Below are 16,730 nucleotides of genomic sequence, written 5' to 3'. Positions count from 1 at the left end.
CAACTTTTACAACTAGCCGGTGCGCGAACGTGCTCGGCTACGCGAACCGATAGCATTTGGTATTTGATTTGTGCTATATATATCAGGGGTGGATCCAGGACGGACTTCTGGCGGAAGGGGGAGGGTTGTAATACTTAGAGCTACTTTTAAGAGCTCCAAACTCTGGGATGCGTTTTATTTATATATAAAATTAAAAAAAAAAAAAAACAATTCCTCTACTGGGGCGGCAATCGCCCCTGGATCCGCCACTGATATGTATGCTACATGACGAGAAACGGGTAATTTCAACCAATCAGAATCATGTATTTAGTTCCTATGATTACAATCGATTGTGATAAAATAAATTCATCCCAAGCACAAAAATATTGAATTTATTGCTCAATGGGTACATGCCTGGAGTATCAAAACATTAAAACATATGAATGTGGTTGAGCGTAAGCCAGTTCTGTCAACAAGGGAGAACGGAGCACATGGCTTGAAAGTGAATAATTTGAATTATTTAAAACACAAAAATTGTTGATTTATTGAAAGTATTCAGGCTTGAAGTAACTTGCATAGGATTTGAATTATGTAAATATGAAATTTGCATACAAGGTAAAGTTTCATTTTGTATTCGCTAGAATATGATTTAGCCTTGTACTTAAGAAGTGCGACATTCTCAATTTCTCTTGGGAATGTCATAAGAAATAGATTTTTTTTTTTTTTTTTACACAGCACTTTGTTGAAAGAACAATGACTTTGTCAGTTTCAGTGAATACATGAATGAAATTAATTTAACAGCTAAGAACAATTATCTTCGGACATGGTTTGAGATTGTAGTGCAGATTGAGAAATTTATTTCGAAGTTGGTCGTCCGACTGTTTTTATCTCAAAATCGTAATAAAAGCTACGAGATCTGCTTAGGTTAGGTTGGTGATATATGATAAAGGCTGCATAAACAATTCGCATGTAATGTTTGAGATTGATTAAGCACTGTAAACACTGTTAAAATAAGGAGAATAAACTATATTTGTTCATCAGCTTCTATGATGACAATCCATTTAGGTAAAAATGCTAGAAATGGGGGAGACTCCCCAATAACAAAAGACTAGGAAAAATAGCGGTAAACAATAAACTTTCCTACAATCCAACCATACGGTAACTATGGTTAGCATGGTTTTGATGCAGTTTTTTTTTTTTTTTTTTTTGTAGAGATATAAACATTTTGGGGCAAGTCTTTACTTTAGGCAAGGCAGTGACAATAAGCAATGAATCTAAACCGGTTCCCGCAATTATAGTTACAGTTCCCAAGAAGGAAAGACAGGAAAACAACGTGCCTGCGGGGTTCTAACCCGACTTCACTCGCTAACGCTCGCTCGGCAATAATATGTACTGACAGTATATCACTGCCTTGACCAAAGTAAAGAGTTACCCATTTTGGCTTCTCTTTGCACAATACGATTCAAATCGTTTTATATAGACCTACTTACGTTTTGTGTTTTAGTGGAGAGCGTAATTCCTTACAACGATTAGCGAAGTTACACGAGTACCACAGATTTAGGACAGTGGATTGGGCGCTAGTAGTGCATCTGATGCGTCAGGCAGGGCAAGGTGCGTCGATATGGAACAAGCGCGGTTAAAGGGATTTTTTTTTTTTTTTTTTTAAGGAATAAAGTTATTTCTAATTTTCCCGAGATTGAGGCCTCCTCTTTCATTTCTGTTTTTCATTCTAAACTGGTTACCACAAAAATTTCTTGTTTTCATGTTTTGTTTGTTTGTTTGTTTGTTTTTTTTTCATCACTAGATACATACTAGCTTCATCTGCATTATATTAGTGCACAAAAGTAGTACCTTCCAACTGTTAAGTTTTGCAAACTACACACTATTTGGAAATAACGAAAACTATGAGTCTGTACCTTTTCATGTTTCCAACCAGCACTATAACAACACCCTATTACAGAATTATGTATCTCAACTTTTGGAGTGGGGGATTGGTGGCGGAACACTCTATCAAATACATGATCCTGGGACATCGAAATTGGCATTTGTGCCATATCGCTGGACCACTTTGAAAACTGGAAAAAAGTACCAAAATGTATTGCGTTCGGTTATATTTTGTTGGATTACATTAAGCTATGTTAGATTACGTTACATTAGCCGTGGAGTATTACTTTAATACGGATCCATAGTATAAGTATTAGTAGTAATAGTAGTAGGAGCGGGAATAAAAGTAGTAGTAGTAGGAACGGGTTAGAAGCCCGGCAGGGGTTTGTTGGGTTCTGTTCTCGACATGAAATGGGCAATTAAAGACTTGCCAATTTTTTTCTGTGCATTTTACATTTTATGGATCCGTGTAGCAAAACAAGTGTATCTCTCAGCGAAATAGTCCATCCACCTCTACATACAGTGCCGCTAACAACATAAAAAACAATCAACAAATACAACCACTTTCTTAACTTTTACAATTCCCCTCACCTGCCTTGTACTCATCCTTCCTCGCAAACTTAAGTAAATTCCGCAATTGACCCGGTAAATTTCCTAAAATTGGTTCGGCGATACAGCACTTAACCCTCGAAATTTACAAAACGTATACGAAAACACTTCTTTCGTTTACTAGACTTTTGCACCAGAGGATATTCGTACACCTTTATTTCCTTAGAAAGTATTTCTTAAGGGAGAAGTTGTATTAATAGGTGTAGATTGACTTTAGGAGGACTGAGTATAACTATAGCTTGTGTACATTATAGCATAAAAACTGCACTCCATAAAGCACTTAATAATTTAATAACAGAAACCAGGGCATGCTGGTAGCTACTACAAAGCACGAATGCTGTTTAATCGAGTGAGGGGCAGGAGCACAGCAGGGGGTCCAAGCGTTACCGAGAGGGTGCATCCCTACGGAGCAGGCGCATCAGCTGCGGTGGGTATACGCATAGACGAGGATAGTGGGAAAGCACTTTACACGGCATAAAAGCACATGCTTTGCGACACTTCTATTATCAGTTTTTATACTGCTGTCACATAGTACTTCACCTCATGTCTTTCTGACGAAGTACTACGTGTCGGAATGATTCCTGCAACAAGGACGACGTATTGTGCGTAGCTGGTTTTTATTCTATTTTTTTTTTTTAACGAAATAGAAGAGAAAAAATCAGGCTATGGGTGCAAAGTAACCCCCCTCCCTTATCTGATCTAACGAAGACCATGAATTTTGGTAAATATATATATATATACACAGTGGAGTCGCGGTAATCCGAACAGGTCCGGGAGGAAAATTTTATTAATTTATTTATTTGTGGCGAAAATATGCAGTTTTAGGAAGTTAATAACTAAAAGGATAAAAATGGATGCTTGTTTTCGTAGGAAACAAAGTAAACTTTCGTTAAATACAGGTTTTTTTCTTTAATACCTGTGTTTAGGCCTTAAGCCACATTACGACAATTACACAAAGTTTGAAATAGAATACAGTGTACATGCTGTCCAGTATTTTTGAAACTTATGTTTAGTATGAGTGAAATACAGTAATGTAATGGGATAAGTACTGTACTGTCACATATAACTGAACGTACAATACTGGTAGTGTACAGTACTAATATCTACCATAGTACCGTACTAGTATTACTTGTATTACTATATTGTTAACATTTTTCCAGTACAGTACGTATACTATGGTCAGAAAACGTGTTTTGAAATACTATACGCTATGTATGACAAGACAATAGACCAGTTCACCCGCTTCAAACCGCGATTTTACTGTTTTTCTGGCTAATCCGAACAGGGTTCATTTCCAATTAGTTTGGATTAGCGAGACTCCACTATATATATATATATATATATATTTCCATTATTGCTTTTAACTTTTAACAATGTTTCATGAGAAAATTATGTATGCGTACACAACGAAGAAACCGTTTCAAATCCACATAACATACCCTTTTAGGATGAAAATTGCGATCTGTCCGGAATAGCCCGACAGGGACGACCAACAATGCCGGTATCTCGTAAAGTGCACACTGCTACTTAAATATGTCTTTAAGGATATAATTAATTCTTTACGAGTATAAACTGAAACCATTTTACCGTAGAGTTGCGTGTTTGTTTTGTATTCGGATCATTTTTTACTTCCAATGTATCATCCGCTAAATCCCTAAATCTGCGAATTTCTTGGGACTTACAGCTACAATAGCAGGTGAGAACGTGATTTCTACATCTTGTTTGTTCCCTGTTAATTCACACTAAGGTTGCAAGAGCACTAAAATTATTTGTTCAACTTCCACTACTATAAGGATTACCAAGAAAGTTTTGTCGCTTTTTGTGGAGGTCTGTGTTCCATTGGCCTCACACCGTGAGTTGAATGCGAATGGAGATAAGGCGAAAGTCAGTTGTTGGTGTGGGTATATCCAACATACTACCTGGTTGTGGCAGTTCAGTTACACCGTGAATTTGCATAAGGAGAGAGTGAACATGGGACCTCCACAGAACGCCATAAGGGCGTGTATACTGTACGAGTTCAAACTGGGGTCAAACGCCGCTACAGTGGGGCGGAAGATATGCCAGGTCTTTGGCAAGGGTGTCGTGACTTCGTGGACGGTGACGAAAAATTCGAAGACGCACCACGTGCCGGAAGACCAACACATGTCCAAAATGAAGATCTTCAGGCAGCAATTGAGGCGAACAGACATGTGAGGGACTGGGACTATAATTCAGTGTGAGTGGAGAAAACATTCGGCAGCACCTCCATCAACTTGGGAAGCACTACATGTTGGGTCGATGGGTCCCACATGATTTGATTCCGGGCCAGAAGGCAACACGAGCAGACAACTGTGTTTCTTTGCTGTCTCATCTGAGGAAGGCGCTATTTCTGGACAGCGTATTGACATATGATGAGAAGGGGTTCCTGTACGAAGCTCCACGGCGTCCATCATTGGTTAGCATCCCATGAACCGGTTCCAAAACAGCACTACACCAGAAGAAGGTCCTGTGTGTTTGGTGGACTGCTCGCGGCATCGTGCATCGGGAACTGGTACCAGCAGATCAGAGCATCAATGCAACTGTGTACTGTCAGCAGTTGAACCATGTTTAAGAAAAACTCAAAACTCTGGAGCCAGCACTTCTGAATCTCAAAAGGGTTCTCCTGTTACAGGACAACGCTAAGCCTCACGTGGCTAGGATGATACGAGACACCATTCTACGCCTTGCGTGGGAAACAATATTGCATCCGCTAAACTCCCCGGACATTGCACCGTCTGATCATTACCTGTTCCATTCCTTGGACAATCACCTTAAAGGACGCCAGTTGAGATCCCTAGTAAAGGTGTAAAATAAACTTGATACCTCCTTCACTTCACGGCCTACGAAGTTCCACCGCGATGGAGTCCATTTGCTTCCAGAACGTTGGGAGAAGGTTGTCGATGCTAATGGAGACTTTTTGATCTTTCAGGTACGTCTTAGGTGACATATCGATGTTAAAAGGTGGTGGGTTAAAAAGCGACACAACTTTCTTGGTTACCTTTGTAGAATGTATTTACCATTTCATTTTATTGTCAATGCATTATTGTCAGGTATCATTTTTACTGATGCATAGGATTTTTAGCAAAAAACTTCGAGGCTCTGTTATCATGTATATGTATGTATCCTGTATACTAGTATAAGCAAAAAGTTTATACTATGTTTTAATTGTTTAATAACGTTTATTTTATTTATTTATCCATTATTATTATTATTTTCAGTTTTCCAACTTACTTGGAGCCGTCTATCGTAAAGGCAATCTTCTTTTCTCACCGGATGGAAATAGCGTCCTGAGTCCGGTAGGAAACAGGATTACAATATATGATCTCAAAAAGTACGTAGTAATAATGATATTTTAGCTTTGATTTTCTTCTTTAGTATTTGCTAGTTTAACCGTTTTCTGACCTTTCTCGCGAATTGTAATGTATCATTAATTGCACAATTTATTATATTCTTATCTTTCGTAGTTGAAATTGATATGTACCGGGTGTTTCCAATAAAAGGTCCGCTGCTTATAAATTAGCAATGATTGGAGATTTAAAAAAACAAGAATGAGACGGAAAATGCAGATAGTGCATCCACTAGAGCGGTCTGCTTGTCTCACAGTACCCCGTATCATGGGGTTCCCAAAATTTTAAATGCCAAAGTATGTAATTGAGAAAAAAACTTAATACATGGAAATTCGTCGGGATCATAATATTGCAAATTATGATGCATTAAAATATTAAGTAATATTTTCGATAAAATGAATACTTTCAAGTTTCTAGGATCAGTATTACCAGACCAAAATCTTTTTCACGAAGAAATTAAATGTCGACTGAAAGAAGGGAATTTGTGTTATTATTCAATTCAAAATCTTGTTGTGTCATCGCGAATTCTATCGATGAATGTGAAACTTAAAATATATAAAACGATAATCATGCCTGTTGTTTTGTATGGTTGTAAAACATGGCCGCTTACTCTGAGGGAGGAACGTAGACTGAAAGTATTTGAGAAGATCCTGAGACGAGTATTCGACCCAAGATGAACGGAAATGGCGGAAACTTTATATGAACCACATAATTTATACAGTTTGCCAAACATTGTTAGGGTCATCAAGAAGAAGAGTTCAGGTTCGACATAAGCGACCTTATCTATTATCAACTGGTGTTATTCGTGACGATTACGCCCGCCCCCCACGCTCCATACAACCTCGATTTGACGCCGAGTTACTTGAACATTTTTTCGGTGTTAAAGTCTTAATTGCAAATTGAACGATTCGTTACAGATGAAGAAATGCAGTGGAATGTAAGGAGAGTGCTAAATAGCCACCAGAGCCATGATTTTTTGCAAAAGGTATGGGCAAATTGTTGTAACGGTGAGACAAATGCCTGAATCCCAATGGGGATTATATGGAGAGGTGAGGAAGGACCCATCTATATATATATATATATATATATATATATACAGTATGGCGCTAAATTCGTTGTACAAAAGCGGAGGAGTGATTCCAGAGAGTAAAACGAACAAAAAAGTTCCTATAAAAATAGGGCGAAACCCCCATCGTTTACATTTTATAGGCTGCCAAAAACAGGAAAAAATGAATTCAAAAGGTCCATAGTTCCAAAACTATGTGGCCTACCTTGGTCGGGTCAAGACTTCACTTAGGAACTAGTATGTGCTCTATCCAAAAATACATGTTTTAGAATCCTAAGGTACTCACGCAACAATTTTTATGGAGGTAGTTGGAGAGTACTCTATATCATAGGCCCGTAGTCCAACTCCCTCTATAATAAATTGTTGTGGAAGCACCTCAAGATTCTGAAACACGCATTTTTGAATAGGGCACATACTAGTTCCTAAGTGAAGCCTTCACCCGACCAAGGTAGGCCCCATAGTTTTGGAGCTATGAACCTTTAAAATTCATTTTTTTATGATTTCGGCAGCCTATAATACGTAAACGATGGGGTTTTCGCCCTATGTTTATTGGAACTTTTTTGTTTCTTTTACTCTCAGGAATCACTCCTCTGTTTTTGTACAACGAATTTAGCGCCATGCTGTATATGTGTGTGGTAGACGGGGGAATTGGGAGGTATGTTTTTTCAATCTTTTTTCTTCCTTACAGGTTATAGGTATTTTTTAGTTTTTAAGAACTGATTGTATGTTACAGGTTCTTCTGCACCTACTGTGATACTAATAAGCTTTCGGCATCTTTACTTTTGATGATGCAACATTTTTATTTTGTTGGTCTGATTTCCACCCAGTTACCCCCTTGGGGGTAATTTTTTGCAAAATGATTAAAACCATTGCCAGTGCAAATAAACCCGAGGGGGTGATTGGGCTAAATGAAGGAAGCTCAAGCTTTTATTTGGTGTATATAGCTTGTATTTCACTTAAAAACTAATAGTTTTATGTGGCCTAGAAAAAAATATACGTTTGTTTACGGAAAATAAGGAGTAACTTATTTCTAAATCTCAAAGATACTTAAATGTCTTTTCAAGCTTTCTAGTTATTGTTTATAGTATAGCATATTGTCCTGTGAACTTAATCCAAACTGTATCACATGAAAAAAAAAGCGATAATAATAATAATAATAAATAAGACTAACGGTAAATAACTATAAACTATTACAATAGAACATGTGTTGGAACTCTGAATTGATAAACAGGTCCTATTTACAGCATCAGCACTATGGCATACGCAACGGCCTCGGCCTAGATTGAATAAAATAGCTTAATAAACACAAAAGTGTACACCACAAAAGACAAAAATAGCACAGTATCTAAATGAATTCAAAGCTAAACCTGTTCACTTAAGGCATTCCACCCATTTACCCCCACATCATGCGCCCAATTACCCCCTGGGGGTAATTGGGAGGTACAAATTTCAACTGCCACACAGTGAGGATCCAAGATTGCTGCTTTTCACGGCACCATCCTTATGATGTTTTTAAGCAGCAGTAAAAAATCAGGATCAAAACATAAGCAAATGCAAGATTTATTGTGACTCAAACCAAAACACAAACCGGAAACTCGGTTTCAAATATGAAATTTCTTAATCAAGTTAGTTTTTGGTTTCTTTTGTCATTATTACACCCTCTCAAAATTCATCTAAGCTTTTTTCTAATATACATCTACCCACCCGAAATTTAGGTGTAATTAAATTCCATAAAAATATACTGAAATGCAAAATATAAGTTTTTTAAAAGTTTTCCGCCTAATTTCCCGCTCCTACCCTATATAGGTGTATATATACAGCTCACAGATGACGAGAAGAACCCTAGCAGAAGTAGTGTAACGTAGGTATGGGCTCGCCCACTTTTCGCACGGGGTTTGAAGTGACACCACGGAATAGCACACAGATAACTACCTGGAGTAGCAGACGACACCTAAGTATAGACCACACCTCAAAAACCGAAAATGGACTTGACCGTGTCGTTGACCTTTCCCCGCTTCCCCTGTTTTAGGGTTCTTCTCATCATCTGTGAGCTGTACATATAGTTTACAAACGTATCATAACAAATAAATTTTTTCAGCGTAGAAAACCTTATATATTGAATGACCCACGTATAAGCTGTCACTTTAGTAGATTTACTTTCATAATATGTCTGCGAAGGCAATGATATATTGCTGAAGCTTTAACACAGATTAGTAGTAATAAATGTTTGCTGTAGTCAGATTTTATTTTGATTTATTTTAGTTTTATTTATTGGAACTGTTCGAAAAAGTGCTGTTACGTAGGGAGGGAGAGAGTAAAATAACAAGCGATTATAGGTGCTAACAGAATGTAAAGTTCTGAATAGCTCAGGCGAAGACATTTAAAGAAAGACATAAGCTTCTGTCTAGATTTCTGTTTACTATTGTTATTTCACACATTAAAGGTGTTTTTGAGAATTTCTTGAAGTTACGTTGTATATTAATGAATCTTCGTTGTTATTAGTGAACGCTGTTCTAACCATTTCTTTTTATTTATTTATTTATTTATTTATTTATTTATTTATTTATTTTACAGTAACAAAGCTGAAACTTTGCCAGTCGAAAGCAGATTCAATTATACGGCTTTGGATTTGTCTCCAAATGGCTGCATTTTGATCGCTGTAAATGAACGTAAGTTGTGAACATATATCATGATATAATCTAGACTTTTGACAAAATTTAACACAACAGATGGCATCAAATGACATAAGGGACTATCCGGTTGCAATGATGTGAACAGACTTTGGGGGAGATGACTGAAATTCAGCTCAAATGTAGAAGAGACTAAGCAGATTCTATATTCCAAAAGCAAATTGTCCTAAAATGCATAGAACATAGTAAAACATCACGAAACATGAGCATTAAAGTCAATGGAAAATGAATGAAGAAAATGAAGTCATCCATATATCTCAAAAAACATAATAAGGAGATGCTAATTGAAAGCTTATTGCAAAGACATAATAAAGAGCTTAGAAACGATGTATAGCACGTAAGGTAAATATGGATAGAACATTGTCAAAAGTGAAGTTGTTTGAGTAAAAACAACAATAATAATAAAGTATATGGATTTTCTGCGAATTACCCAGGACATCCCACGCGGAGGTTATGTGCTTGAGATATCTGACATCTGGATTTTAAATCTCCAGGCTCGACGCAACGAGACTTTTGATCTGATCATATGAAACAGTCTGGTCCTTATGGCAAACGGATAGGCCTTTTTAACAATCACGTTTTTATTTTCTTTAAATTTTATTTTAATGATCTCATTTTCTTTCATACAGGTAATGAGTTGATGGAAAAATTGTGTAGTCCATTCTTACCAGAAAGAAACTGGTTGCAGAACATAGCGTTTCTCAAATCTGTAAAACAAATTTTTGTGTAGTTGAGTCTGGAGGGTAAAGTACATAATCAGTTCCATAAATAAAAGGGACAATTCTAACAAAAGTTTGTTAGTAGCCTATAGCTTAACAATTATACAAATATTTCGGTTTTCAAGAAGCTTACTTTAAACAAACTTCGAAATTGAACTCCAGGAACACTGCTATCAGACAATAGTTACAGCGTGATTGATTTCAACCTGTTTTTGCATAAGCCTCAAATCTGTTGTATTTCAATGCTGCAACTCATGTTTGTTAATTCATGGCGGGAACAAATGACATCGCCTGTAAAGCCCCTATTAAACCCCTACTCAGTCAATCAGAAAAATTATGTTTACGTTTACAGTGAATTAAAAAAGTAACATTTATTCGGAATGTGAATATATGCGCCTGTTAATGAACTAAACATCACTTGAAAATTCAAAGAGTAAGAAAATACAAGACAGAGTCATGATTCAAACCTGGGTTTCTGGGTTATCGTAGCATGTTTTAACCACTACATGTTTTAACCTGGGTTTTTGCTCCGCCCCGATTATTTTCACTCGAATTTTCATTCAATTGCACTATAGTGTAAGGGGAATTGGTTAATTCCTCGTATTTTCTGTTATAGTAAACAGCTATCGATTGGGTGAAAGAAAATAAAAGAATATTTCCATTGCACTGATTAGACTTGAAGAAAGAAAGGAAAAACACCTGCAAAATGTGACTAAAACTTGAAATTTATAAATAAACATTTAGTAGACACTTTGCAAAAGTATACTGTAAGTAGTAGAAAATTACGCAGGGAAGTTACAACATTATTCTTTCAGTTTGGCCATATTTTGTAAAATTTGAAAAGATTGGTAAGGGACTAATAAAAGTTAGTAATGGATATAAAGCAGAACACATGATGTAGATTGGGGCCGCGGTGCCCCAGTGGTAGAGCGTTCACCTCTGGTGCGCGGGGTCTCTGGTTCGATCCCAGTTCACGTCAAGTGAACTTTGTAGTGAACAAACACCATGTGCGTGGGTTTTCTCGGGATTCTCCCGTTTCCTTCCACTTTCATCATTCCACCATTCCATTCATTTCTCATGATCACCGTCTCCTTTAGCCAAACCGGCACAATCGTGGGACGTAAAACTCAAAGATTTCATTTTACATAATGTAGATACATTAGATCAAAAATTGACTATGATTAATTATTTTTAAGAAAGGAATTCATGTTGATAGTCTAAATTGAAGTTACATGTGTATTAATTTCTATATCGTTTTATTACATTTTTCTAATGTTATTTCTTTCCCAGAGGGTGAAGCACATCTTATCAGTTTGATAAGTAAAACCATTATCCATAAGTACCGCTTTAATAGAGAGGTCCACTGTGTCCGTTTCAGCCCTGATGGCAAACACTTTGCAGCAACTAAGGAGAACAATGGTAAGATTAATTTAATAGTGATTTTTAAAGTCCTTTTTTATTTTGTAGCCTTAGACGAAGATACTACGGCATAGACTCAGATATAAAATATCTTACCTTGTATCCGGTGAATTAAAGGATTTCAGTTAAGATATTGAAATTACTTTGAATATAGGAATTTCTCGTAAAGCAATCGGCTTGCAAGTATAACATATTTCTGTTCTTATCAATGTTTATATATTTTGTTTGATTTATTATTGATTCTATAGAACATATTACATGTACGTTTTCCTATTGAGTCTTTCTAATTTGAATTCTTAAGTGTAACTATGTTTTAAATCGGGGAATTTGATGAAATCAAAATTAAGGTACCGATTAAGCATTAAAAACAAAAGTATGTAGACTTCTGTAAAATTATTATTAAAATCCCCAGTGTTATTCTTTCACTGTCACAAATTATTTCCTAGATTAAATGTTACTTTCGTCTGTGGTTTGATCTCAGCTCGTGCCAAGTAGATTTTGTGGTGGACAAACACCGTGAGTATGCTTTCGCGGGGTTCTTCCGTTTCCTCCCACTTGATACCATTGCCATCCATCTTATCACTTTCTCCCTTAGCCTCGGTGCGTAATTGTGGAACGGTAATACATACATATATATAGTATATGCTGTACTGTATGAATGAGGGCACTAGGGAAGAAAGGAAAAAAAAAAAAAAAAAACCTGTGTATACCCATGCATGAAATTAAGTTATTTAATTAAGTAAACCATACATTATTTATAAAGTAAGTCTATTCTTTGTTCTTTTCGAGCTAAAAATTTTTCTATTGCCTGCTGATTGAAATCCAAAATGCTTTTTACCAGATCACTCTGAATAGAGAGGGTCGCTGCCACAGATAGAATTTCTACTATGGACTGGCCAAGAAGCAGTCAGTCAATACTCAACAACAATCTTCCTATCAACTTTAGTCACAAAAGGATAATGTCAGGAACTGCTTTGTCTTACTTCAAGATACAATATTCTTCATTCTGGTCAGAGCCAGAAGACTACTTACTAAAAAGGTGTAATATGACAAATTATATCATCTCAGCATCAAACTCGAAATTTATAAAACATTCGTAACAACATTAAAAAAGCAACAAGTCGATTGGCAGTAAAGGTGCAGTGGAGAAGCTGTCAGTTTCTAAGGTTTAGAAAATCCCAAATCAAGTATATATTGCAGTGTAAATGTACCGACCGAAAGGAGTAGGTCTTTACTAGACCTGTCGGCTAGGCTTAGCCCCATCTGCCGTAGACTGCCTTGGCTTCTGTAGGTACAACGTAACTACGATCATCGGTAGCTGGCGATGGAGAATCGGCCACTGGACTATAATCGCCCGAGAGAAGTGAGCCGTATTTTCGCGCTTCCATGAATCTTTCGATTCCACATCTCACTGAAGATCATATTCTAGCATACTGACGATTAGTGTTCCTCGGAGAAGAAATTCCTGATGCACAACACTTTTTGCGAAGTTGATGACACTTAACGAAGACGAAAACTGCACCCGCAGCGGGGGCGCGGCCGTATTTATGTGCTATGGTTTTTAATTAATCTGCTTTTTAAAGAAAGTTCCGGCTGTTTGACGTGTAATTTCAATCAAACGTTCAGTTTCCCAATCAGTAAATCCTCAGGGTGTAATCAGTGGATCCTGAGAAACAACAGTGAGTGTTTATGTGAGTTGAATTTTAGTTTTGGTGCAGCGTGGTGCAATAGTGAGTAATACCTTTAAACATATAACCCCTTTTGCTTTTATCGGGGGGGAAATTGGCGGGAAAACTAGTACACATACAGGAGATGCGGCTACTACATTATTAGGGACACGCGGGTTGCATAATAGTTAGGTGTTATTTTCCACACTAACTAAACTAAATATAATCATAGGGAAACAAAGATACAAGCCAAAATTCCAATGGATAAGAGGCCAAACTTTTCGGGCAGTTCTTATGAGGATATGCTAGATAAGTACGAACAGGAACAAAGACAAACAACCAACTCTAACGCACAAGTGAACAGAACCAGATCAAACACAACTCAAAGAGAGAATCCAGAAGATAAAGGAAAGACATTTAGTGAAAACGAAAGGTAGATTCACCAGGCGAGAAGGAAAAGCGTGGGAAAGGAAAAAAAGAAGTTTCACCAACCAAACCCAATATCAGCATGAGTTTAAATGAGCAAGAGGGAAATGTCTCTGGAGATGAGGTCGAAGGAGAAAAGGATCAGGAAGAAGAAAACGATGTTGAAATTAGTAAGGACTACGAAACGGCCATGGATTTTGTTGACCAAGCAGTCAGAAAAAGCAAAGCCAGTTCAACGATAGCTAAAAGCGTCAAGAAGCATTTAGCCAAATGGTTAATGAAACAATCAAAGACAGAAGGTGTCAACCAATACCTAAGGACCGAAATAAATAAGCTCAGAGAGGAAAATGAAAAATTAAAGATCGAAATCACCAAATTACAAAACGACAAGGGAAAAAACACAGAAGAGAGGCTATTGTATTCCGCAATCCTTACAGGATCACAGGAACAAGTACAAACAAGTAAAAGAACTCAGGAAATTGAACAAGCACGAACGAAACAAAAGCCAACCATCTTTCTAAAAGCGAATGGGAATGAGGAAATAAAGGAAGTAAAGAGAAAATTGTTTCAAGCTGTCAATCCAGCTAAAGAGAAAATCAAAATTTCATCGGTTAAAACAATGAAAAGTGCAATCATTATAGAAACAGCCACTGAAAAAGACATGAGAAGCTTAGTAAATAACAAGAAACTAAACGAAACCGTTGTGGTAAAAAAAAAAAAAAAAAAAAAAAAAAAAAAAAAAAAAAAAAAAAAAAAAAAAAAAAAAAACTGAAGAAGAAGAAACCATTATTGATTATATACAACATTCCAGCTGATTTCAAAGATGAAGAGATCGTCGAAACTTTAGTGGAGCAAAACTTTGAAGAGCAAGAAATGACAGAAGCAATCAAAGAAATTAAACCTAGATTTAGAACCGGACCAAAAAGCCAAAATAAATGCCATCTAGTTATTGAAGCAACTTCACAAATCAGAAGAAAACTTTTGAAAGAAGGACGAGTATATCTAATGTTCGAAGCTCATGGACTTTATTACTGTCTCAAAATGCAATATTTGTCTTGATTATGGTCACATCAGTAAACACTGCAAAGAAGAGAAAGTTTGTTTTTTCTGTGGACAGGGGGGGGGGGGGAGCACGATAAGTCGGGATGTGTGAATAAAGATAAAGCCAAGGTTTGTATCCCATGCACCAAGAGAAAGATAAAGTGTAATGCTAAAACCGAACAAGAGTGTGCAACATATAAAATACTATACGAGCGCACAATCGCAAAAATCGACTTAAAAAAAAAAATATGACAAATTTCTTAAATCAAGAAAAATTAACAATCATTCAAATCAACGCTATGGGAGCAAAGACGGCTATGGATGAAATTAAAGAACTAGCAAATAAAGTAGAAGCAGACATAATAGTTGTACAAGAGCCTTACACAAGAAATGACAAGTTGATTAACATGGGAGACTGTGAAACAATTATTGCGAAGAACCACACAGGAGAGATCCAGATTCCTCAAAACGTAGGTGAGAAACCAAAAGCTGCAATCATAAACAGAAATAAAAACATCAAAACATTAAATATAACACAATTTGGAAATAATTGGACGGTATGTGTGGAATTGAGAACGAATCTAGGGAACATTAAATTAATCAACTGTTATTGTCAATTTTGCATGGACATGCAACCTTTTTTGGATAATATAGAAAGATTTTGTCAAATGTATAAAGAAGAGGACATCTTATTATGTATGGATTCAAATGCCAAATCATTACTATGGCACGGCAATAAAACGGACAATAGAGGGGAAAGGATTGAAGAATTGGTCATGAATAATAACCTAATAATAATAAATGAGGAAGGAAATCCACCAACATTTAAGAACAGTCAGGGGGAATCAAACATTGATCAATCAATAGCTTCTACAAGATTGAGTAATAAAATAAAAAATTGGAAAGTACTCGATTCAGCAACAATAAGCGATCATAATATAATAATATTTGATATCATAAAACCAACCAAACAAGAAGAAACAAATTATTTTCAATCTTCGGACGAAACATTAATATATAACCCAGAGAAGATAAATTGGACAAAGTTCTGGCAAACGATAAATCTACCACAGATAGAAGAAGAGAGCAACTTAGATGAATTAGCCCAGAAAATAGAAGATATAATAAAATTAGCAATTAAAAACTCAACAAAAACAAAAAAGACAACTAAAGGATTACACATTAAAACAGATACCTTCTGGACCAATGAACTACAAGACCTGAAAAGAAAAACACGTAAAGCTAGGAAACTTCATCAACATACAACAGCAAATAATCTAAGACAAAACAGATTAAACAAATATAGAGAGTTAAAACAAAAATATGAAAACAAAATAATAGAATCAAAGAAAAATAGCTGGAAAACATACATTGAAACTAATTTAAATCTAGATCCCTGGGGTGAACCCTACAAAATTATAAGTAATAAAGTTAAAATACCTACCACCCTCTCAACTTTAAAAAGAACAAATGGTACATATACAAATAATTGGGAAGAAACAATGGACTATCTAATAAAATCTCTATTTCCACAGGATATACCTGAAGAAGATAATAACTCACAAAGTTTCATAAGAAGAGAAATGCAATTACCACCTTTAGAAGACAGAATAGAAGCAATAGAAAACCAAGAAATAATAAATCACATAAAACGACTTAAAAGCAAAAAAGCTCCTGGACCGGATGGAATAAAATCGGAAATTTTTAAACATAATGCTGACACATGGGCACCATATTTAGCAAAACTCTTCAACTTGTGTTTTAAAAATGGACGAATTCCCAAAAGGTGGAAACAAGCAAATTTAATCATATTCAAAAAGTCAGAGGACAAGAAAAATGACGATCCAAAATCTTATCGACCTATC

General features: G+C 36.2%; 1 protein-coding gene across 2 annotated transcripts in view; it reads left to right on the top strand.

The window, feature by feature from the left end:
* Nucleotides 1-408: 408 nt before the first annotated feature.
* The window catches only part of LOC145670340 (periodic tryptophan protein 2 homolog), a 118,775-nt gene continuing 102,453 nt past the window's right edge, over nt 409-16,730 (top strand). Inside the window, exons 1-4 of one of the 2 annotated variants that reach the window (XM_081738887.1) lie at nt 409-594; nt 5,709-5,821; nt 9,478-9,572; nt 11,603-11,731. In XM_081738887.1, coding sequence (XP_081595013.1) covers nt 577-594; nt 5,709-5,821; nt 9,478-9,572; nt 11,603-11,731 — 355 coding nt within the window. In that variant the 5' untranslated portion in view covers nt 409-576. The remainder of the gene's footprint in view (nt 595-5,708; nt 5,822-9,477; nt 9,573-11,602; nt 11,732-16,730) is intronic. The other variant, XM_081738886.1, reaches the window with a different exon arrangement.

This window comes from Thermobia domestica, chromosome 14 (assembly GCF_964235325.1).
Source record: "Thermobia domestica chromosome 14, izTheDome1.hap1.1, whole genome shotgun sequence".
Classification (NCBI taxonomy): Eukaryota; Metazoa; Arthropoda; class Insecta; order Zygentoma; family Lepismatidae; genus Thermobia; species Thermobia domestica.
Note: the sequence above shows the minus strand (reverse complement) of the source record. Positions and strands in the feature narration are given on the sequence as shown.